General features: G+C 50.6%; 6 protein-coding genes across 6 annotated transcripts; 4 read left to right on the top strand and 2 right to left on the bottom strand.

Moving 5' to 3' along the window:
* The first annotated feature begins 1,854 nt into the window (after nt 1–1,854).
* BDV14DRAFT_66477 (18S rRNA pseudouridine methyltransferase) lies at nt 1,855–3,900 on the top strand. The gene is made up of 3 exons (XM_073777252.1): nt 1,855–2,567; nt 2,911–3,173; nt 3,247–3,900. The coding sequence occupies exons 1-3, from the start codon at nt 2,525–2,527 to the stop codon at nt 3,721–3,723; spliced, it is 783 nt and encodes a 260-aa protein (XP_073632938.1). The 5' UTR covers nt 1,855–2,524; the 3' UTR covers nt 3,724–3,900.
* A 2,091-nt stretch (nt 3,901–5,991) lies between these two features.
* On the top strand, nt 5,992–7,719 carry BDV14DRAFT_195512 (VOC family protein; the record flags this gene model as incomplete). The annotated part of the gene is made up of 2 exons (XM_073772239.1): nt 5,992–6,167; nt 6,234–7,719. The coding sequence occupies 2 exons, from the start codon at nt 5,992–5,994 to the stop codon at nt 7,717–7,719; spliced, it is 1,662 nt and encodes a 553-aa protein (XP_073632937.1).
* A 509-nt stretch (nt 7,720–8,228) lies between these two features.
* Nucleotides 8,229–12,215, bottom strand: BDV14DRAFT_209100 (putative glutaryl-CoA dehydrogenase; the record flags this gene model as incomplete). Its single annotated transcript, XM_073775569.1, has 8 exons — nt 8,229–8,744; nt 8,812–8,995; nt 9,123–9,152; nt 9,277–9,322; nt 10,694–10,736; nt 10,790–10,899; nt 10,993–11,908; nt 12,002–12,215. The coding sequence occupies 8 exons, from the start codon at nt 12,213–12,215 to the stop codon at nt 8,605–8,607; spliced, it is 1,683 nt and encodes a 560-aa protein (XP_073632936.1). The 3' UTR covers nt 8,229–8,604.
* Nucleotides 12,216–12,332: 117 nt separating this feature from the next.
* BDV14DRAFT_209092 (uncharacterized protein) lies at nt 12,333–15,677 on the bottom strand. The gene is made up of 4 exons (XM_073775568.1): nt 15,123–15,677; nt 14,200–15,052; nt 13,868–14,144; nt 12,333–13,801 (listed from the first exon to the last, which is right to left on the bottom strand). The coding sequence occupies exons 1-4, from the start codon at nt 15,401–15,403 to the stop codon at nt 12,987–12,989; spliced, it is 2,226 nt and encodes a 741-aa protein (XP_073632935.1). The 5' UTR covers nt 15,404–15,677; the 3' UTR covers nt 12,333–12,986.
* A 147-nt stretch (nt 15,678–15,824) lies between these two features.
* On the top strand, nt 15,825–17,678 carry fen1 (multifunctional nuclease RAD27). Its single transcript, XM_073767112.1, is given in 5 exon segments — nt 15,825–15,934; nt 15,993–16,079; nt 16,094–16,097; nt 16,225–16,786; nt 16,847–17,678. 5 exon segments carry the CDS (start codon nt 15,922–15,924, stop codon nt 17,366–17,368), a joined length of 1,188 nt encoding a protein of 395 aa, XP_073632934.1. The 5' UTR covers nt 15,825–15,921; the 3' UTR covers nt 17,369–17,678.
* A 1,754-nt stretch (nt 17,679–19,432) lies between these two features.
* Nucleotides 19,433–21,244, top strand: BDV14DRAFT_163901 (histone H1/H5 family protein). Its single transcript, XM_073767111.1, has 7 exons — nt 19,433–19,628; nt 19,724–19,749; nt 19,906–19,928; nt 20,031–20,161; nt 20,322–20,380; nt 20,432–20,629; nt 20,686–21,244. The coding sequence occupies exons 1-7, from the start codon at nt 19,556–19,558 to the stop codon at nt 20,800–20,802; spliced, it is 627 nt and encodes a 208-aa protein (XP_073632933.1). The 5' UTR covers nt 19,433–19,555; the 3' UTR covers nt 20,803–21,244.
* Nucleotides 21,245–21,422: the final 178 nt, after the last annotated feature.

Genomic DNA, 21,422 nt, shown 5'->3' with positions numbered 1-21,422 from the left:
ATGACGCCTGTTGATGATTATTTTCCACGGACGGAAGGCTTCGGCGGCGACTACTGGAGCGATCGACGGCGGGTAACGGTCACGGAACGCGTGAGGACTAGCCGGATTGAGCTATATTGATGGAAAACAGCAGTGAGGTCGAGTTGAATGAGTGAATGAATGAAGAGAATGAAGACAGTTATATCGGGCTGCTGTATCTGCTCCTGTGGAACTCGTTTGATTGCAGCTCTGGCGACTGGACCAACAGCAACAGCCCAAGAACTTGCCGACTTCGCCTCCTGAAATCATGAGCAACCAACCATCGCCCTCGCTCCAACCTGCATAAAGTATGTCGCTCCAACGCCCTGGTATGACTGGATGGCCTCCCTCCCTGTGCTGGCTGTTCTTCCAAAGCCTTGGAGCCTTGGTGTATTATTATTATTTATTCGTCTGCCTTGGTTGGCCCAGCCCTTGCGGAACCCTGCCCTCGGATGATGCCTTACCAGTCACGACTACGAGGCTCTCCCTTTTGCTGCCATTGTCACCATCTTCCTGATCTACACTGTCCAGCTCACACCTGAAGCAAGGACTATCTCAGCCTGCGTCTGGTTATCTCTATCAATTCACACCTTGGGAGACTCTTCAAAATGCACCGGACAGGTCGTATTCCTGCTAGCCCTGACATTTCACATCAATCTGGGCCTCCCCCAGGGTTCGAAATGGCAGAGTTGAAAGCTTCATTCCTGTGGCATAAGTGACAAGAAAGACAAGACAAGCCATCGTGGAAATCCTTTGTGCTCGTCGCGAGAATTCCCCAGCTGCATGCAAGATCTCCCACCCCACAACAGGCATTCCTCACCGTTTGTCAGGATGAGAGGTTCCTATCTCCTCTCTGTTCATTCTTGCTTTTGCGGATTTCATGGATCCGACTCTATCGCCGATTCATCGCCAATCCATATACATTCACTCGTTGGTGTTGCCGGGCAAAGGATCGAGCTCAAGGCAAGATCAATCTGGACGTGTATTCTGCGCGACCTTTGTGCTGTTATGGCAACATGAGGAAGTTATCCTCGCAGGTTCATGCCAGATCATCGAGACTGCGGCTCCAACCGTGACCTCAACATGCTACTGATTGTTCCTAAAACTCCTCGGCCTTGGTACTTTCACTTTACAGCTTTATGGAGTATTTAATCTGCAATCAGGTGCCAAGTAACATCGCGCTTTGAACACCACGATATGCTCGCGATATACAACCGTTAGTCAATATCGAGTGCATAATCTGCTTCACAGTCTGTCGGTGGAAAATTAACGAGACGTCGATGCTAACGATCAGAATCAAGCTTAAGCGCCACCCGGTGTGACAGGTGCAGGGCTCACAAGTCCGCAATGGCTGGGGCATTTGGATACGGCACCATTTGAGGTGGCACATTGAGTCATCGGAGCAGAAGATCCACAAATGTAAGATGCCACTGTCAGCTCTTGGTATGCGGAGTTGGGGGCCGCATGTTACCGCAGGAGGATGAACCATTCGTCCTCTCGAGGATCGAGAAGACACAAGAGTCCGTCTGACGGGGCCGAGCAGCAGTAGGTACTCCTATCGGCAACCGAGCTCTTCGATCACAGGTCTGAGTAAGACTAAGATGCCATCAGAAGCCAGGTTAAGTCCAACTTGATTTGTAACTAGGTCACTCTGAGCGGCGGCACTCTCTAGAAGCACAACCCCGTAATAATATAGCATTTATTTCGCTACAGGCACCATTTGGGAAATAAGAACTATGAAGAGTCGTAATATGGAAAGAGTGGAAGTCGATATGGATGAGAAGTGCCCTAGTGGCCCTAGTCACCCATCGCAACAAGATCAATAGGACATCTACCAAGTCCGCATAGCTGGTCGGACATTTATAAAGGACCAGCCAGAAGCCAGAAGGATGAACCAGAAGCAAGCCGGCTCAAAGATCGTCGAGTCTCGGGGGTTGATTCGGTGATAAATGACAGCGCCAATAAAAGGCGAAGAAAGCTAGGGTCGCTCTCCGGGTAACCACTAAATTTGGCGTTATGTGAGACAACTTTGACAGGCGGAAAATCGTTCACGACCGGAGGACCTGAGTAGGAATGTCAAGAAGGAGGGTGCCTCTGGTCCGACAACGGTCGAGGGAGATGTTATAGGAAGGCCGACTCTGAGAGTCCAGGATTGGCGGGACCCAAGGAAAAAAACCCTTCAGCCCGCCTTTCTGTCTGTCTCTCCGTCAGGTTCCCTCCATAATCATCCAATTTCCTTTCGCGCTCCAGACGCTGTGCTTCACGCCTCTAGTTCCTCCTAAATCTCTGCGGTGCGACTCGAAACTACTACTACTACTGCCAGGCCTGTGTCTTATAAACTCGCCAACCGCCGATTCCCCAGTTTTTCGGGCGGCGCAATTCTTCAACCTCCGACCCGTCTAAGCTTCAGCTTCGGCCTATTTTTTTCTCCTCTTCTCGCTGCTCAGCATATTAGATTGCTGCCTCTGACCGAATCCCATCTTCTCCAAAAGCCCGATCGCTCACAATGTCGGAATCGCTCCAGGTCGCAGGAAAGAGGAAGCGCGCGAGTATGTGACCCATTGCCCAATGAGAATCTTCTTGTCGAAGCTCTTCACTGTCAAAGTTTCCCCTCCCATTATTCCTGCCGCCTCTTGTTGCTTCTTCAGCCTCCCTCTCATCCTCCTCCTCTTCCTCCTCCTTCCCTACATCTTTCTCTTTCACCTTCTTATCCCTCAGCTGGAGCGACCCGGTGTCGAGCTCCTAAGGAAGGCTCCGTCACAAGCCCAAGCTTCATTTATGCACCTTTCTTTACCACCCTCCCAGCAACAGCGCCGTCCTTTCCCCGCTACTCGGCAACCCCTCTTCCATCTTCTTAGCCCGCCATGATTGCTGACCTACCGGAACAATTAGGGACGCAGTCTTGCCCTCCCCCCGAATTGCCTCAACTTGTCGCTGAGCAACACGTTCCTATTCCTCCCAGTGACAAGGAGACGCAACGTTTGATCGTGGTGCTTTCCCATGCTAGCTTGGAGACCTTTAGGGCTTCTCATGGCGGACGCAATGGCTCGGCTCGGGATGAGAAGTACTCTCTACTTAATAGCGATGAGCACATTGGCGTTATGCGCAAAATGAATCGGGATATCAGTGAAGCTCGTCCTGACATCGCCCATCAGGTTAGATCACCCTTTCCATCTGAGCGGGGTCTTTCCAGAATGTTTATCTCTAACCGCCATTGTCCTGCACCAGTGTCTTCTCACCCTCCTTGATTCTCCCGTCAATAAAGCTGGCAAGCTGCAGATCTACATTCACACCGCCAAAGGCGTTTTAATTGAAGTCAACCCATCGGTCCGCATACCCCGAACATTCAAGCGTTTCGCCGGTCTCATGGTTCAGCTCCTACATCGTCTCTCTATCCGTTCCACCAACTCACAAGAGAAGCTGCTCAAAGTTATTAAGAATCCCATCACCGATCATTTACCTCCCAATTGCCGCAAGGTGACTCTCAGTTACGAGGCCCCGGTTGTGAGAGTCAAGGACTATATTGAATCACTGGGACCCAAGGAAAGCATCTGCATCTTTGTTGGAGCGATGGCCAAGGGTCAGGATGACTTTGCCGATTCATTCAAGGATGATGCGATTAGCATCAGCAACTACAGTCTGAGTGCCAGTGTTGCATGCAGCAAGTTCTGTCATGCCGCGGAGGAAGTATGGGATATTCTTTGAATACGTTTGGCGGCTTCATTTTACCTCCAATGGAATCGTTACAAAAGTTGACGACGTCACGAGTTTCCTTACGGCCATATTACCTTACCTTGCGGGGCCATGGCAAATGATGAGCGTTGGATATATAACCTCTCTGGCCATTTACCCTCCTTCTGCATTTGTCGAATCCTCGCGAGCTTTCAGTTTGGCCATGTCCAATTTTTTTTCCGCCTTACTATCATCGGCAGGCTAGTGCAGCGAGGGCTTCTCATTGAATGACACCAGCGGACCGAGGAGTGCAGCGCAGGAATTGTCTCCTGGTGTACGTACTCTTTTGGGCCGCAGTCTTCAGCTCGATAAGAAATTGGAAGGCCCATGGAAGTCATGGGAGTCCGAGCCGTAGGACCTCTTGGTCATCTTTGGCCACGCCATGCCCACATTGTGCTTTATCCTGCAGAAACGATTATTGCTCGACTCCGAACAGATCTCTCTAATCGATTACCGTCAAAGACCGAGAGATATATCGCAGCAGTTGGGTACCATTATACAAGCCTTAGGTTTTGCGACAGCCTAGTTAGATAAAGATAAGGAATGATACAAAAGTCTAAATCAGAAGTGAGAGTTGTTGAATTGTACCGTAAAACACCTCCATCCGTACGGATGATGCCTGAGGTTGAAGTCAGGCACTCCATCCCGGCGGTCATCCCGTTCACCTCCCCAACTTCTTCCACTTCTTAACCATCTCCTTCTCTTTTCCCAAGTTTCGTTGTCTTGACTCGGTATGACTCACTCGGAAGCCGATATATGCCCAGGCATCGTGCTCTTCAGCCTCGAGTTCAAGCCTTAAGTACGGACTGGCTTAGGTACCTCCAATAGCCGAGGACGGCGTTTCTTGCTGACCACGACGTGGCAAGCAGACATCTTCTGCTCCATGGGTTTGTGGATCTCCCGCTTCATTTGGGGCGCCGAAAGGGTCCGTTCCTCCGCTGCCAACTTGATTTCGTCGGAGGATCCGTACGAAGGTTATCCTGCATGGGCCCATGGCATCGATGCTGATCCCGACCGATGACCGCGGCTACAAGCAGCAGCCACCACGCTTCGGCTTACAAGCTACATAGAGCAAACGACCCAAAAATAGCGTCTTGCAGTCTCAGCGACGGGCAAAGTGGCAATGTCTTCTTCAGTAATGCCTGAAGGGCTAATCAGCTCGTCAAGTAGCGATCAAGGTGTGGGCATAACCGAGCGGTCAGACACCGGCGCGCGACTAGCAGCAACAGTGCCCAAATCAGGAACGAAACAGGCTATCATCACTCTTCAGAGACGCGGACGCAGACGACAGGAGGGGCCCTATCCAAGAAGTGGTTCGCCAGACTCGTGTTCTTCGACCGTTTCTCTCGCATTTGTTGTTCCATCGTGATTGGCGGCCGTGTGTCCAGTCAGACTAGCCTGTCCGCCTTTCGCCCAGTCAAACGATAGGTTGCTGGCGGTATCCAACACTTGTTGCTCCATCGTCCTGATGAGTGACAACAAGGTTACTCCTGCTCATCAGACGACGGATGAACTAGCTGCAGTTCAATGTCACGCTTCAAGTCTGTGCAATCTCCCCCGTCAGGCTGACGCCGCCAGCCAATCTGTGTCTTCCACCTTGGTCCTGATCGCTCGCCTCACCAACTTGACTTTATGATGTTGCTTGGCTTTGGTCTTGCGTGGTATCCACCCATTTCCTAATCGACAGGGCCACCTACAGGACGCCCGTCAGGCTTCTCCACGATGACCTGGCTGTGATTCCAATGCTGTTCGACCCCTCGTGGCTAGCTTCACCGATACGTAGGGACACCGTGGGTCTGTCTGGGTTTCATGCTTTCCGATAGGAGCTTGTCTTTTCCGGTGACCGCTTGTATGGCCGAGTTCCTGTCGAGACCATGCACTCCTACCTGCAATCTCAAGGCTTTGCCCTCTCTTACGAGTACGGTTAAGAGAGTACCGCCCTGGCAGCTTCTGGTTGGACGGCGAGGACGCGCTTTGGGAATAACTCTAAAGGGTAAGGAGCTTTATCATCATTCTACTTATGAGGCCCCTCCCTCCTGTTTCTCGAAATCGTCTTCATTTACTCCATCATCAAGCGCTCGGACCACACATCTGTCATACTTCTCGGCCGTCTCCTACTTTCATCTCTATCCTCCAGCAAACTCGTCTATAAAGTATCCTTACTACCTACATAACTTGCGCTTTTCTCACGCCAGATCCTCGCTGTGTTGTTGGCTCAGCGAGAAGCCCCATTGATTCGACATGCCACTCTCTCATTTGACATTGACTGTTTCCCACCTTCCTACTTCCACATCTTTCTTCCTTTCTTGCTTACAGCCCTTGGGTTATAAATTCATTGGTCGCCATGATGACTATATCGGCTTCGGGCAAAATTCCAATGAGCCCGCGGATTTTTGGATCACGGAGCAGAAGCCGGGGTAAGTGCGAACATTATAAGGACAACTTCTCCGCTCTCTGGAATGATGTACCTAACAAGGCGCTAGGTTTCCCGCTGGTGCCGCTCATATCGCATTTCCGGCGCCTTCAAAAGACGCTGTAAATTCATTCTTCATCCATGCTCTGAAGGCTGGTGGGAAACTCCATGGAGAGCCCAAGACCCGCGACGCTCAGTCGGGCTATTTTAGTGCTGCTGTGATGGACATGGATGGGAATAGCATTGAGGCCGTATACCGACCCGACTCGGACACAAAAAGCAGCAGCGGCAGCAGCACTGTAGCCAAATCAGTTGCTAGCAAACCCGCTCTTGCGCTCATTGAGAATGGTTCCGTCGTGTCAAAGGCCAGCACTATCAAGTCCGCCGCCAAATCTCATACATCCAGGGCGATCACCACTGTCGACCGAGCAGCTCCTTCAGAACGCAGTGCATCGGTTGTCTCGTCCCGTGAAATTCAACAAGCACCCCCGCAGCCTTACATTGTTCACACTCACACAACACAAAACACTGATGACGGCAAGGCTGCTAAGACAATTGTTGGTACGCTCATCGGGGCCGCCGCCGGTGCAGCGATCGCCTACGCCATGTCTAAGAGCGATTCGGAGCCGAATCAAGCCACAATCCCTAATCCGCCACAGCCACAATTCAGCCCTTTGGAGTTCCGCCAACTCACTTCGCAAGAGTCATCTCCACCCTCCTCGCAATTCCAGGACTACCAGGGATACCGTGCCATTGAGGCACCTCCAGCCCGAAGCATCTACTCGCAAGCAGACTCACGACCTCCGTTGACTCGAAGCGTGACATCTAAAAACCCGTGGGCAAGCACTGTCTATGACGGAACCGAATTTGGTACTAGAGGTCCCAAAGGAAGCCTGTATTACGACGAAGGAGGCCGTCGAGCATCGGATGGGAGCATCTATAGTCAAAGCGAAGCCCCCATCAGAGCAATCGAGTATCCTCCCGCCCTCGACTCCCAGCAATATCCTGCGGACGTCAGCACTCTGATCAGCTCGTTTCGCGAGAAATCACGCATTTCGGAGAAGAACAGTATCTACTCTACCTCTACGATCAAACCGTCCAGATCCTATCACCAAAGCTCCCATCACTCCGTCATTAAGTCGCATACTGGAAGCACAGCCTCGTCAACACGTACGGCGCGCCAAGTACCTCTACCAGAGGGCTCAACCGCCTCGTACGCGTCTTACCGCAGCGCCGCCAAATCTGCAGCTCGCTACGATGACGTGGATGTTGAAACCCACGTCACGCCCGATGATTCGATCAGTCAGGCTGGTGAATCGTCCAGACGCTCCTCGCATTCGCATCGCTCTCACCAATCCCATAAGTCGCACGCATCCAAACGTTCGAGTAAATTTGACGAACCTGTCAGACCAAGCGATAGTGTCAGCCAAGTATCAAGTCACGCCTCGAAGCGGACTGTGAAGGCCAGCGGGAGCATTGCGGGTGGTGGTTCCAAGGCTGGCTCGAAGGCCCCATCGAAGACAAGTTCTAGTCGCAGGGGGAGTCAGGTTGCATGAGCTCATGTCCCTCGCCTTGGTTGACGCGACGTTTCTACTCCTTATTTTCCATTTTTCTCGTCGTGTCCTGTGATTTTTTTTTCTATGTCTTGTTTTCCCTTCACTTTACAGGGTGTGTTCCAGCCCACCCTATCATACGGACATTTTGATTACAGCATAGATATATATTATTACACCCGATATTCTCAACACATAGCATGTTATATACAAGACTATTCTTGGCTGGGACGTGTTAGTTTTCATCTTTCTATATATTCTTATCATATGGATAATTCTATTATTCCTTCTGTCCTGACAATTCAAACACATAGGAGTAGTTCTCGTGGTGAAAGCACCCAAGCATGGAACTGACATGAGCTAGTTACGTTCAAATGGGATGTTGAATTCGCACAGCTGGTAGGAGTTGGAATTGCTTCGATAAACTGCTAAACAAACTACCTAGTTGATTGGTACAACCACGCCCCTACCACCATTCTCATTCCTGTCTTTCCTGGCCCTACTGCACATGCAGCCCACTCCACTTTCCAGACTTCTCACCAGCAAGCCTGGCCGCATTGTCATCAAATTCGCGACCCCGACCCAAGAGAAAATTAGTCATGCTTGGGTTAAATTGTGAATCACAAAACATGGTCCGACTCCATTCAATAAAACAAAAATGCCATGAATGCATGAGTTGGTCATAATGATCGTTGGATATGACATTCCCCGCCAAAAGGAGAAACCCGAAACAAAGATATGGAATCAACGCAAACAGTCCGCAAACAAAGCAATAAAAAGATCTACGATCACGGTACGCCAGGCTTCCTGTATGTTGTCACAGAGCAAGTGGAGATGCAGAGCGCTTGAGAAGACCAAGTGTGGCCGTGGGAACTTGACAGGCGAAGATCAGATAGCGTATTTGCGAGTCCACTCACGTGCGGTTGCTTCGTACCGGGGGCGGTCGGTCTTGTACACATGCGCAATCTCCGGCACCAACGGGTCATCCGGGTTGGGATCTGTGAGCATAGAGCAGATTGAGAGCAGCACTAACAAAGCACGTCAGTTGTGGTGAACACGAGGCAACGAAGTAGTAGACGTAAAACTGCAACGAACCTTTAGAGATAGTGAGGGCTGGGCTCCATTGGTCTCGGAGAATGTCAAGACAGATGCTGCCGTTGGAGTTGATGTTGGGGTGGTAGATCCGGGTGTTAAAGTTGACCTTTGGTGGCTTGAACGGATAGTCGGTAGGGAAGTGAATGTTCAGGAAAAACACGCCGCCCGAGTATGGGGAGTCTCCCTAGAGGAAGTGTACATCAGCTTTTGTTTCCTTTCGTAATGACTTTCAAGGGCTTCAAATCCGTCTGAAGAGGGATATGGAAACCCAGAACAAGTACGTCCGAGAAAGAAGATCGCATTTCACTCACAGGTCCCATAATTGTTGCTTGCCAATGGAACTGTACGTTGAGCAGTAGAATGTTAGTCTTCGTTCTTGGTAAATTGCACCGCAAGATCCGCGTCAAAACACCCCGCGACGGTGCGCGACCGTTAGGAGTAGCAAGCTAAGGTTATAAAGCGTACCAGATCTTCTCCGGCAGGGCCGGCAGAGCAGGAAGACGGGGGATCACTATGACAAAAAACCGCATGTTAGTTTCAGGGCGACAAAAATCAAGACGTGGATGGCTCGTCCTAGAGCGGGGAAAATTGACGCCCCGCGATATGGTGGGGTGGGACATTCAGAGAGTGGCTTACCGGCCGAGATCAGTGAGTTCCTTGTTAATTCTCTTGAGGGCCATTTTGAATGATGTGAAGAGGGAAAGAAAAGAGAGAGAAGAGGAGGATGTCTAAGAGAGTCGATCGACGTTTGAAGAATGAATGGTGTTATCAAATTTGAGGGCGGGTATCTGCAGAGTGAAGAGACCAGAGTCAGCGAGTTGGGAGAAGAGCGAAGGCGAAGAAAAGAAAGACAGACAGGAAGCCAAAGAGAAGGAAGAGAAGACAAGTAAAAGAGAAGCGAGCGGAGGAGAGACGAGGTGGGAAGTGAAGTACTCACAGGATTACGTCGGGCGAGGGCTGAAGGAGGGGAAGAGGGAGAGAGAGAAAGAGAGAAGGAAGTCAGTGAAGGATGGAAGTGGGAACAAGGGAAGAGGGCGGCGGCCAAAATTACATTTCTTACAGTTCTTACAGTTCTTGCTTACCCGGCCGTTACCGCCTCTGCCCATCCGACTGCCCGACAAATCAGGTCACATTGGGCGCTACGGTAAGCGTCAATACTGTACCACCAGCCACACACGCCACACCCCGCTACTAGACGCCAGTACTTGTACAGAGTATGCTCTGCTTAACTACTGCTCAGTGGCATACTGATAATGTTTGTCAACGAACGACCCCGGCCGCATGTCACAAGACATCTGCACTTGTGTACAACTAGAAGATGAGATTTCAGAGCACTTGAGACAGTCAACCAGGACTATTAGCACACGACCCAGGATAATCTCACTCAATGCATCTCCGGCCGGACCGCCGCACTTGGGCATCGCCACCTTCGCCCGAATCACCGACCGGATTCCACTGGTTATTACCACTAGTATGAGGCACAACCGGGATCTGATATTATTTACTTTCTCTTGGTGTATTCAGGGTTTTGTTTATGGTTCGCAAGGCTGCAAGGCGGACACTAAAGATGCCGTAGATGCCACTTGCCGACTCAGCCCATGCCAAGTATAGATTTAAATCTTTCGATAGCGACCAAGTTGGGCCCTGCTCAGCGGATCTTGTCGCGTGCCCACGTGGCGCATTAGTCACGTGCCTCGATTGTATTCCCAGCAGGGCCAGTGCTCACCAGCTCTGAAATGGTACCTACTATTACTACTGCTGTACTGCTCTCTCTCTCTCTCTGATTTTTTTTTTCCCTCAGTAGGCTTGTATGGATTTTCTCATATACACACTACGCTAGTAGCTATTAGGATAGATGGGCAAGGCTTCAAGTTGTATCTACACAAATGCCTGCACGCCAGTGATGGCGCGGCCGATAATCAACGCTGGTCAAAGTCAGTGGTACGATCGTCGTGGGCATGACGCATGAAGTGCTTACCGTGGATATCGCTTTGCCCCTCGTATGTCTGAACAACAAATAAATTCGCTACGTGACGAGCTATATGATACTCGTCGCTAGTGGCGTTGCCACCGAACACTTCCTGAAGTCTGTTGTGCAGTCAGTTTAGCAGTCCTGATGACAGCTAGATGAGGGATGGGTGATGAGGGATGGGTAGTGAGTGGATTCTGAAATGCACTTACACTCGGGAGTTTGAAAGCGCCCGATCACAGTTCTGCCTCTTGACTAGTGAAATCATTTCAGGTGTGCTTTTTCCAGCATCCTTCAATCTGGCAACCTGCGTTGCGGCCAAGGTACCGTATGTGGCATCTGTAACAGCGTCTGCCAACTTCTTCTGAATCAACTGGTATTTGGCCAGAGGATTGCCTTTGAACTGCTTCCTTTCCAAAGCGTATGTTCGTGCACGGCTGATGCAGTCCTCAAGAGCCCCCATGGCCCCGAAAGCGATTCCCAGCCGAGCACTGTTAAGGCAGGTAAATGGCCCAGTGAGGCCCTCGACATCAGGGAACATGTTCTCTTCCGCCACCGGACAATCATCCAGCTGGATCATTCCTGTGATAGACGCGCGGAGAGCAGACTTGTTCTTCAGAGCAGGTGTCTCAAGTGTTCCAGGTGGGCACTTGCTACGCTCCACGGCAAATCCCCGGATCTTGCCAGTGCTTTGCAGTTTGGCCCAAACAATCAAAACGTCAGAGATGGGCGAATTCGTAATCCAAGTCTTGCTACCAGAGAGAAGGTACACTCCTTTCTGGGTAGGGTGTTCCCGCGCGACAGTCTCCATTGACCCAGGGTCAGACCCATGATTTGGCTCGGTAAGGCCAAAACAACCCGCCAGCTTGCCCTTGGCCAAACCTGGGAGAAGCCTATCCTTGAGCTCCTGGGAACCAAACTCATAGATTGCAGTCATGGCCAAGGAGCTCTGCACTGACATTCCTGACCTGTAGCCCGAATCCACACGCTCCACCTCTTTCGTGATCAGCCCTGAGGCAACAGTGCTCACTCCTGCGCAACCATATCCCTCAATTGTGGCACCAAGTAGGCCGAGATCGCCCATTTCCTCAAGGATCCTTCGGTCATAGTTCTCATTTCGATAAGCGTCTAGCAGGGGGGTGACATCAGTGAAAGGGCCATTGAGCGACTGACGAGGAATCGCGCTAAAGAAGTTTCGCGAAATCAGAACGGACCACTTACCCAAAACCCGCGGCTGTAAACGTTCCTGGCAGTACTGCCTGGCGGTTTCTTGAATTGCCAGCTCGTCCGCTGTGTATAATTCTGACGCAAGGAGAGGGTCCTCCCAGTCGAAGCCCGTGGCGTAGCCACGCACGGCGGCCGTGCGTGAAGTTGCAGCCTTGCCAAGTGGACCTGTAGCGCGCGAAACGGTACGTAGAAGAGAAGAAGTATTCATTTTCAGGAAGTTGGAAAAAGTCGCCTCGTGCAGAGCAATTGAGGTGCAAGGCTTGTTCAGAAAGGACTCAAGGAGAGACTGAGAGAACAGTAGTGGCGCCGAGTGTCCGGAGGTGTGGGGGAAGTTATGAGGGGACAAACCTCGGCAATTTGGCTCGGAGGATCTGGATTCGTACCACCGAGCAATTGCAGGGCGCAGAGCAAAGACACGATAATGGTAATTGAGGGCGCCTAGTATGATAGTATCACTATTCAATATATACCTAAGTCAATGCGACTATATACAGCAGCTGAGCCGATTTCCGCGGATGGCCTTCGGTCTCCTCAGCATTATCCGCGGCCAGCCGTCGGAGATGCGGTCTAGCCGGTTAGAAGCCGGCAATCCCATTGGAGGTCTCAGTCCCTTATTCATGTATAGGGTAGAGATCACATCATGGAGATCTTCCACTCGCCGCCCATCTAATTCATAATAGCTCATCGGGTCTTACGCAGCCAGTCGTTTTGTTGACCTCCTTTGTCCAACAGCGGAATAGTCTTGACTTGGCCGTGCCGTCTTGAGGTCGCTTTGCAAAACGCTGGGCAGAACATTGGGATAGAGTCCACAGAAGGTTGTGCACAAGCCACTCTATGCAGGATTTCGAGTTCCCACGAAGCTTCCTCTCTATGGGCGCAAGCCGTGGCTCAGGTGTGCCTGCGGATAAGACCGAAATCATTCACCTCCATACCCTTGATGGCCTGAAACGCTTCTATTCCGAGATGAGTCCTAACCTCGTCATGCGGGCATCTGTGATTGAAGAAAATCAAATACCCCAGTCGGAAAGTATTCCTCATCAAACCCCCATAGATCAGCCATCATAGGATCCGCAGAGCCTTCAGAGAGCCCGCTCTGCTGTCTCGTTTCGATTTGAAACCCATTGCCCCTCTCTGCAGACAGGGGAGCAACTCCGAGAAGCGGCGGTGGATGATTCAAGATGGTGTCGCCCTCGCCTAATGAATGAGTTCCAGGTATTGTTATAGGCTTGAACATTGAAGAATTGTCATAAGCAGCCTGTCTACCGGATTGTTGGGTACCGTAGCTTCTTTTCTCCCATTCCTCGAGCCCTGAAAGCATTTTCTTTAGGCCACGGGAAATATGATGGCTAAGGTGCCGCTCGCTTGCTCGCTTACTGCAGGACACCATCAGTTCGACAATTCGGCCCACCAGCGCACGCACATACGAAACGTCAATGTGGAGGCCCGCCGATGCAATTGAGTTTTGTTGATTCTGCATGGTAGGAATGATGCTCGAACAGCCCTTGGCAGCGATTTTCAACAGAAAGACGGCCGCAAATGTTATCATGCTGTGGAGATATAGAGGGACACCAACCAAGGCTCGCTGGATATCAGGCTCATCCAGCACCACCATAAGCGTCCCAATCGCAGATTCTATGGCCAGGTTGGCGCGTCTCTTTCGTTCAGCAGTCATTGGGCGTGTTGAGTTCGAGGAATGATAAGTCCGCAGGGCCACAGAGTTCAGCTGTAAACGGCAGAAATTATAGTGTAGGTATACAGCTTTGTACGGATAAGCTCCAACATAGCGACTTCCAGCTGCATTAGCGAACAATTAGTGAAATGAAGAAAACGTTTCGAGGACGGGAAAGAGATGTGCCCTACCTAGGCGCGGCAGCCACGCGGACCGCCAATCCCCGAGGTCGGTATCGAACTTGTCAATTCTGAAGAAATCGCTTTCTGGCACCTCCAAGTCAACATCCGGGCCAAAAGCATGGTATATCCTGGTAAGAATAATGAAGAGGTCCACCTGGCTGTGTAGGCGGAGATCAGATTGCGAGACGGACGGAGAGAGTATGAAGGTGTGGTGATTGGTGATGCTGTAGTCCTCATGGATTATGGGCGGGCGCCCGTAGGCAATAGAGAAATGGTGTTCCAAGGTCTGGAGAGGTCAGGATCTACTCAAGCATGAAGATAGCAGTGAATAACGTGCTTACATAGAGAAGATACCAGAGCCTAGCTTGCTCCTTGTGTTCTGAAGAACCAAGAGTAGCCTTTCGATAGGCTTGATGAAGATTCCGCTCCGTCGCAATCCGAACCGCGTACCCCGATAATTTCCAGCTTACATCTGCGAGCCAAAAGGCGCCTATACAGAGCGCGCGCAGGTCATCTAGGGTATGATGCCTATCTAGCATTGACTCTGATGCTAATTTTGCGAACTCAGTGTAACATGTATCAAAGGTCCGCTCCTTCTGGGGTAGGTGAAGGGCTGTCACGGCGAAAATAGCAGCAGAAAGCATGGAAGACGAGTTTCGCAAAGAAGTGAGATCCCTATGTACGAGCAATATACCGTCCCATAAATAACGGTTGAGCACACGATCAAAGTGATCGAACAATTCCTCAGCCTCTTGTAAATCTACTGCTCCGCGCGAGACAAAATCTGTAACAAGGTCATGCGCGTGCTGTCTTTCGGGAGAAGTAGCACGAATATCGCTTAACTGTGTCACCTCGTAGAGACTACCCATCGGAGCAGTTACAAGCGACGTCGCGCCATTTTCTTCCCTATCAATAGCATACTGCGATTGGGCCTGTGGCTGAAAGACTGCTGTGGAAACACTCGATTTCTCATCGCTAGGGCGTGCTGCGGCATCGAGAGAGGTGGCTAGCTCCGCTGTCCTTTCTAACCCTGTGGTCAGAGGGGAGTCGTCCGTCGACACCGTGGATGCTTTTCGGCCTCGCTTTCTAGGAGGGCATTCAGCGGGTCTTCCGACAGCCTGATAGTATGACAGCTCCGGTAATTGGGCCTTGCGAAGTAGATCTGCCATAGCAAGCTCGATGGTTGATTTCCACCTGCAAAGTAACGAAATGGATTAGCCACACCATGTCAAATAGCATACTGCATTGTTCGGAATATCATTACTCTGCTTCGTCATCGAGCAATGTTTGAAGGCTTTTGTTCACGACGCATTCTAGACCCATTCGACGACATCGTTGGCAGACCGTCTCACCAGCACTCATGTCACATCGCACCTTGTGCCGCTTGCATTCCGTACAGGCACGTATTCTCCGTGATATTTTCGGGACGTGGTGTGGACTTTGTCGTGAGCCATTTTCGGATGTAGAAGGTGGAAGGCCACTTGGAGGAGACGAGCCCGACGACACCTCGGTGTTGACTTCAGGATGGGGGCGAGTTCGTTTCATTGTGTGTTGATGATGCTCTTCCACTCGAATAAATCCCTACTAGATCTCTCACGTCCCCACGTAAACGTGTCTGCCTTTGGGAGGATTAGTAGGGGTCCGTTCTTCCACCGAGCAGGTTGATCTAGGAAATTGTCGAGTGGCCGCAAACTATTCTTTTCGTGGCCCAACTGCGTTACAGAATGAATCTATATGAGGATATATATGCAGGATCACGGCGCTGTAGCTCATGGCGAGCTCGGGCCTCGCTCAGCATCGACGTAGGCCTGGTGGGTGCTCATTGCTCTGAGCCTCTGAGACTGCGGGCTGGAGAGTTGAGCCCCGGAGATAGAGTGGGGTGAAATCACGTGGAAACGCCGATGCCACTAATCCAAACACGGCCTAATGATGTCGGCCTGCGCGCAACGCGTCACGTTCTACCTCAATAACCGCGACTTGGTGTTCTCCAGGCTCAACTTCTCCTGTCTCTGAAGCCGTGATCTCACCTCTTGTCTTGGTGCCAATCGACCAACGCATTCAATATGGGTATCAAGCGTGAGTGGGAAGCCTCCGTGCCTTGCTCTTTCTCGGTCACTAATGGTCGCATGGTTAGACCTCTACCAGGTGATCGCGGAAAATGCGCCCGATGCTATAAAAGCAGGGGACATCAAGAACCACTTTGGCCGGAAGGTCGCCATCGTATGTTATGTCCCCATGCGCTTTCTACAGCCTGAGCTTCACTTCGCAAAGTCCATGACTAACTTGTCTCTGATCTCTAGGATGCGTATGTCCTTGTTAAGCTGGCAAGACTGAAATCACCAGAGGTTGATTCTAATGAGTTGCAGGTCCATGAGTATCTATAGTTTTCTCATCGCCGTGCGATCTGAAGGCCAGCAGCTTATGAGCGATACCGGCGAGACGACATCACATCTCATGGGCATGTTTTATCGGACGCTGCGCATGGTGGACAATGGGATCAAGCCTCTCTATGTCTTTGATGGGGCCCCACCGAAACTGAAGTCGGGCGAACTAGCTAAACGGAGCGCAAGGAAACACGAAGCAACCGAAGCACACGAGGAGGCGAAAGAGACCGGTACCGCAGAGGATGTCGAGAAGTTCTCGCGACGAACCGTACGGGTAACTCGGGAACACAATGCGGAATGCAAAAAACTCCTGAAGTTTATGGGGATTCCGTATATCGATGCACCTACAGAGGCAGAAGCACAGTGTGCTGTGCTTGCTCGCGCAGGGAAGGTCTACGCTGCAGCGTCTGAGGACATGGACACGCTTTGCTTTGAGTCGCCGATCCTGCTTAGGCATCTTACCTTCAGTGAGCAGAGAAAAGAACCAATCCAGGAGATTCATCTGCATCATGCGCTGGAAGGATTAGACATGGACAGAAACCAGGTAACCGCTACCGGCAATAACTCCTGTTTTTGATTCCTTATCCGCTGATGGGTAATTTAGTTCATTGATCTGTGCATCTTACTAGGATGTGATTACCTAGAGCCCATCCCAAAAGTCGGTCCGAACACCGCGTTAAAACTGATACGGGAGCACGGTACCTTGGAAAAGGTTGTTGAGTCCATAGAGAAAGACCCCAAGCAAAAATTCTTCATGCCAGAGTCCTGGCCTTATCAGGACGCCAGGGAACTTTTTCTCAAGCCCGATGTCCGAGACGCCAATGATCCAGAATGTGATTTCAAATGGGAGGCACCAGATGTGGAGGGCCTGATAGACTTTCTGGTGAAAGACAAGGGCTTCAATGAGGACCGCGTGCGCAATGGCGCTGCTCGGTTACAGAAGAACTTGAAAACCGCGCAACAGTCGCGCCTAGAGGGCTTTTTCAAGCCGGTTGCCAAGACAGATGCAGAGAAAGCGACACTCAAGCGGAAACATGATGAGAAGATCCAAGAACAGAAGAAACGCAAAAAGGATGAGGCAAAGGCCAAGAAGGAAGCGAAAGCAAAACCGAGGGCTGCTGTGTAAGGTATAGGGCCATGCGTTCTGATGCGTCTTGCTCTTCGAGGTTGAGTGTATGAAGATGAAAATGGATATTGTCGCATGGCTGGGATAGGCGTTTATGGATGTAATTAGCTTCATTTGGGGACAACTTGGGTAGCTCCCCTCTATCGATCGTTTGGAAGTATTGCTTTCTATTTAGATCTAGGTCGAAACAATCATGTTTAGAGCTATTTTTGTTCGCGGGTGACCACTCTTGAAGTGAGAAACCAGCAGGTCGAAATCCAGGGTTGAAGGCTTTCCATACCTAACTTGATTTTCTGAACAAGATAGCTGCAGTTCCTCATCGTCTTAAAAAGGCTCACATTCGAAACCGGAATGGATTGTGAATACATGTTCGGTTCGTTGTTTACTTGGGAATTCTTGAACTTGCCGAGCGAGACTGTTCTTTGGTGCTCTGCTGGATGGTGGAGGTAGGTAGATGCCGCACACGACAATGTAAGACGTCACCACGTTACAAGGTAAGGTACCTACTTACCTAAGTCTTTCCAGGAAAATGATATTCGTCTTTGAGAACATGTACGCTATAGGGGTTTGAGGACTGAGCGCGCGTAGAAAGGAGATTTACCCTATTTGTCGCTCAATATGTGGATGTACCATGTCGTTATATATTCACTGTTCTCTCAGTTCTTACCCCCTATACAGTACTCCATACTCCACACACAGCAACCACCTTCTCAAACACCAACATTAGTATGTAGTAATCCGCAAAAAAGCGCTATCTATACCACAGCCATCGCAAGTTGACATGCGCGGTTCTTTGTCTGGTTCCAGAGACGTAGCCCGTAAGCTCCAAGCTGCCGCCCAAGACTTTGAATCCAAAGACTTGATGCGCGGCCGGGAACTGCAGCTGGTTCGTCGAGTACTCTAGCATCGTTTGTGAATGTCCTCCGGCACTGAGGCCAAGGCTTCCATTTGGCAGCAGACAAAGTAAGTAGATGATGAAGATGGGCCAAAGTTGAACATGAGAAGCCAAACCATGGATGATGAACTAATTCAGCCAATGAGCCAAATTCAAGGTCTACGCTGTACGAGGTGGGCGATAATTTCTGGGACCGACGAGGACTGGAACCGGACCATAGAGTTGATCGCGAGTAGATGATACCTAGATGTCCGGGACCCATATATCATGTCTTCTCGTGACCCAGAGTCCACGAGGCCCCCTGTACATGCACAGCGATCTTTGGTGGACATGAAATGCAAGGGGAAATCTCCTACCGTCTGGAAGAATATAGAAAGGCAACCCATCTACATCGCATATTGGGCGCAGGGCTGCTATGCAAAACGCCAGGAGGCGATGAGCTTGATTGAACCACAGAGGACCGCGAGCTGGGTTGCATCCGCGAACGGAGGGCCTGCATGAATCTGTGATTTCAAGGCCCCAGAGCGATCTCTACCGCAGCCAGAAATAAAGAATAAAAATAGAAAGCCAGCAGAAGCTCCGGACTAAACAGTGTTATACATATAATTTTTTTGCTTCAGAATATGTTCCAGGACGCTGAAACCCGACGAGCAGCGGACGCCAGTAGGCGCGCGCGGAGCGACAAAAAATAATCGAATAATGCGACAGGACAGGCGCGACTGTTGAATGCAGATAGGCACCTCAAGCTCTTATTGGAATGTTCCTAGAGCATAGATCGAACACTGACTATTTGTCGCATGAAATATTTGGGAGGGGCAAGGAGAGCAGAGAACTGGGCAGAGGACGCGTAGGAGGAGGGTTGGGATGAAGGAGTGGGAAAGCGCCGGAACAAGACCCAAGAGCCAAAAGGACTTGCATGTTTACAGTCTAAACTCTAAGCATAGGAGACTGAGGAGACTATGGAGAGGACCTAATTGGAATCGCGACCGGCCAATCAAGGCAGTGAAGCAAGCACAAATAAAGAGCAGGCGAGGGCGCAGCGAGAAAAGCAGAAGGGAAGAGGGAAGGGCTTGACGTGTTTTGGCAGCGAGTGATCTTGTGTCAACACCGGCTGCCCTATATAAAGCGCGCGTGCCCCGCCGTCTTCCCTCCCTTCCCTCTCGATCCTCGTCTCCTTTCTGCTCCCACCACCTCTCCAACTGCACTTCGCTGTCTGTCACTGATCTCCTGATCTTCAACTTCTTTTTATCCTCCTTCGACCTTTCTTACTTTTCCAAACCACCTCCTTCAATATGCCTCCCAAGAAAGCTACCACTACCACGGCCAAGAAGGCCTCTGCTGGCCCAACCCACTCCTCCTACCGCGGTATGTTTTCACTGATCCTGCCTCACCACCACTTCGCGTCAAGACAAATATAGTATTATCTTGGTCGCGAATAAACGCTGATTTGTTTCATATAGACATGATCAAGGTTGCCATCCTGAATGTGAGTAGATCACGTTGTTCTTGGGCTGCGCTCGAATGACGCTGCCGGGCGGGAGCGAACCCCGACCGTGACACGCCTCCTCCATCCTGATCATCGCAACGTCGCGTCCGGTTCGGCCTTTCTTGTAATCATGATCGCTAACATCTTTTCCTTCAGCTGAAAGAGAGAAATGGCAGCAGGTATGTTGTTTTGATGTTCTCCCTCACTCCAACGCATGCCTCATCGACCCAAAGACACCCGAACTGTCGCGTCGCATGCTAACAATCGATCTTTCAAAACAGCCGCCAGTCGATCAAGAAATATGTGCAGGCCAACAACAAGCTCGCTCCTGCTTCGCAAAATGCCTTTGATAGCCAATTCAACAAGGCCATCAAGGTCGGCGTCGAGAAGGGCGATTTCCTTCAACCCAAGGGTAAGTACTAAATTCCTTCATCGCGTTCCCTTTCAAGCACTAGTTCTTAAACCGCGCTCTTTGTGCAATACCTCGAGGCATTCTCGCTCACAGCATTCCCGTTTTCTCCTGTCGCTGCTGTTATTGCGTACTGCATATTTGCTGACGAATTCGCCTTCAGGTACCTCTGGTCCCGTGAAGCTCGCCAAGAAGGAAGCTCCTGCTAAGCCGGCTGCAAAGGTAACTACTTTCTATGTAAACACATGAGATCTTGCTGATGAGTCCTTTTAGAAGCCTGCCACCACCACTAAGGCTGCCACTACTAAGACAGCCACGACCAAGGCTGCTGCCCCCAAGAAGACCGCCACAAAGAAGGCTGACAAGGCCGAGAAGCCCAAGCCCAAGACCAAGAAGTCTTCCGCCGGCGTTAAGAAGTCTGTCGGCAGGCCCAAGGCCAACACAGCCAAGCCTCGTAAAGCGAGCACTGCTGTGAGTGACCTCTATCGATATTTGTTGTAATTTTCTCTGAGCTAATCCTTATCAAGGCCCCTGCTGTTGTCGACAAGCCCAAGGTTGTCAGCGTGACCAAGTCTGGACGCAAGACCACGACGACGGCGAAGCCCACTGAAAAGGCAAACAAGAGGACCACCAAGAAGGCTTAGATATCGAGCCCGACTTCAGAGATTGTTTCAAGCGTCCTATTTATGTTTTGACATTGGGTTTATGTGATGTGCTGCGGGATATCTCTTTGGTTGTGGCCTACCTTCCTTCTGGTGTAATTTCTTTGTCTATTTTTTTCGCGGTGAGTCGGGGAATCTCTCGTTTTCTCTTGCTATAATGGTTGGGCTGGCGTCTTGCGATGATTTTGAATTGGGAATTGTTACCTGCTTACTGTGGCCTTTTTTTGGGGGAATTGGGAATGGAATTGTTGAATCCACGTCGAAGTCGTTGCTTTTATCCCATTATGCGTACTATGGTAATATTCTCCCGGATAAAAGGCCTGCGTCAATAACCTTGCACTTGTCACTCGCCATGTGGTTGAAGTACAACTCGTCGTCCTTGACCAGTAGCAACCAGCAATGGTATTTCGTAGTATTTGCTCACGTCACCAGATCAGCCGTCAATATATTCTATTGATTTCCTGTTAGATGAGTATCTCATGTCTTGTAGTAGGGTGCTATAACTAGAAGGAAATGTTTTTGACGTTCGGAAAAGTCTGAAGATGTATGCTGTGAAGATCAATTTCTGGGAGACCAAGGACCCAGAACCCAAAGGCTGTGAA

Source organism: Aspergillus stella-maris, assembly GCF_047715825.1.
Source record: "Aspergillus stella-maris strain CBS 113639 unplaced genomic scaffold BDV14scaffold_3, whole genome shotgun sequence".
In the NCBI taxonomy this organism is placed as follows: Eukaryota; Fungi; Ascomycota; class Eurotiomycetes; order Eurotiales; family Aspergillaceae; genus Aspergillus; species Aspergillus stella-maris.
Note: the sequence above shows the minus strand (reverse complement) of the source record. Positions and strands in the feature narration are given on the sequence as shown.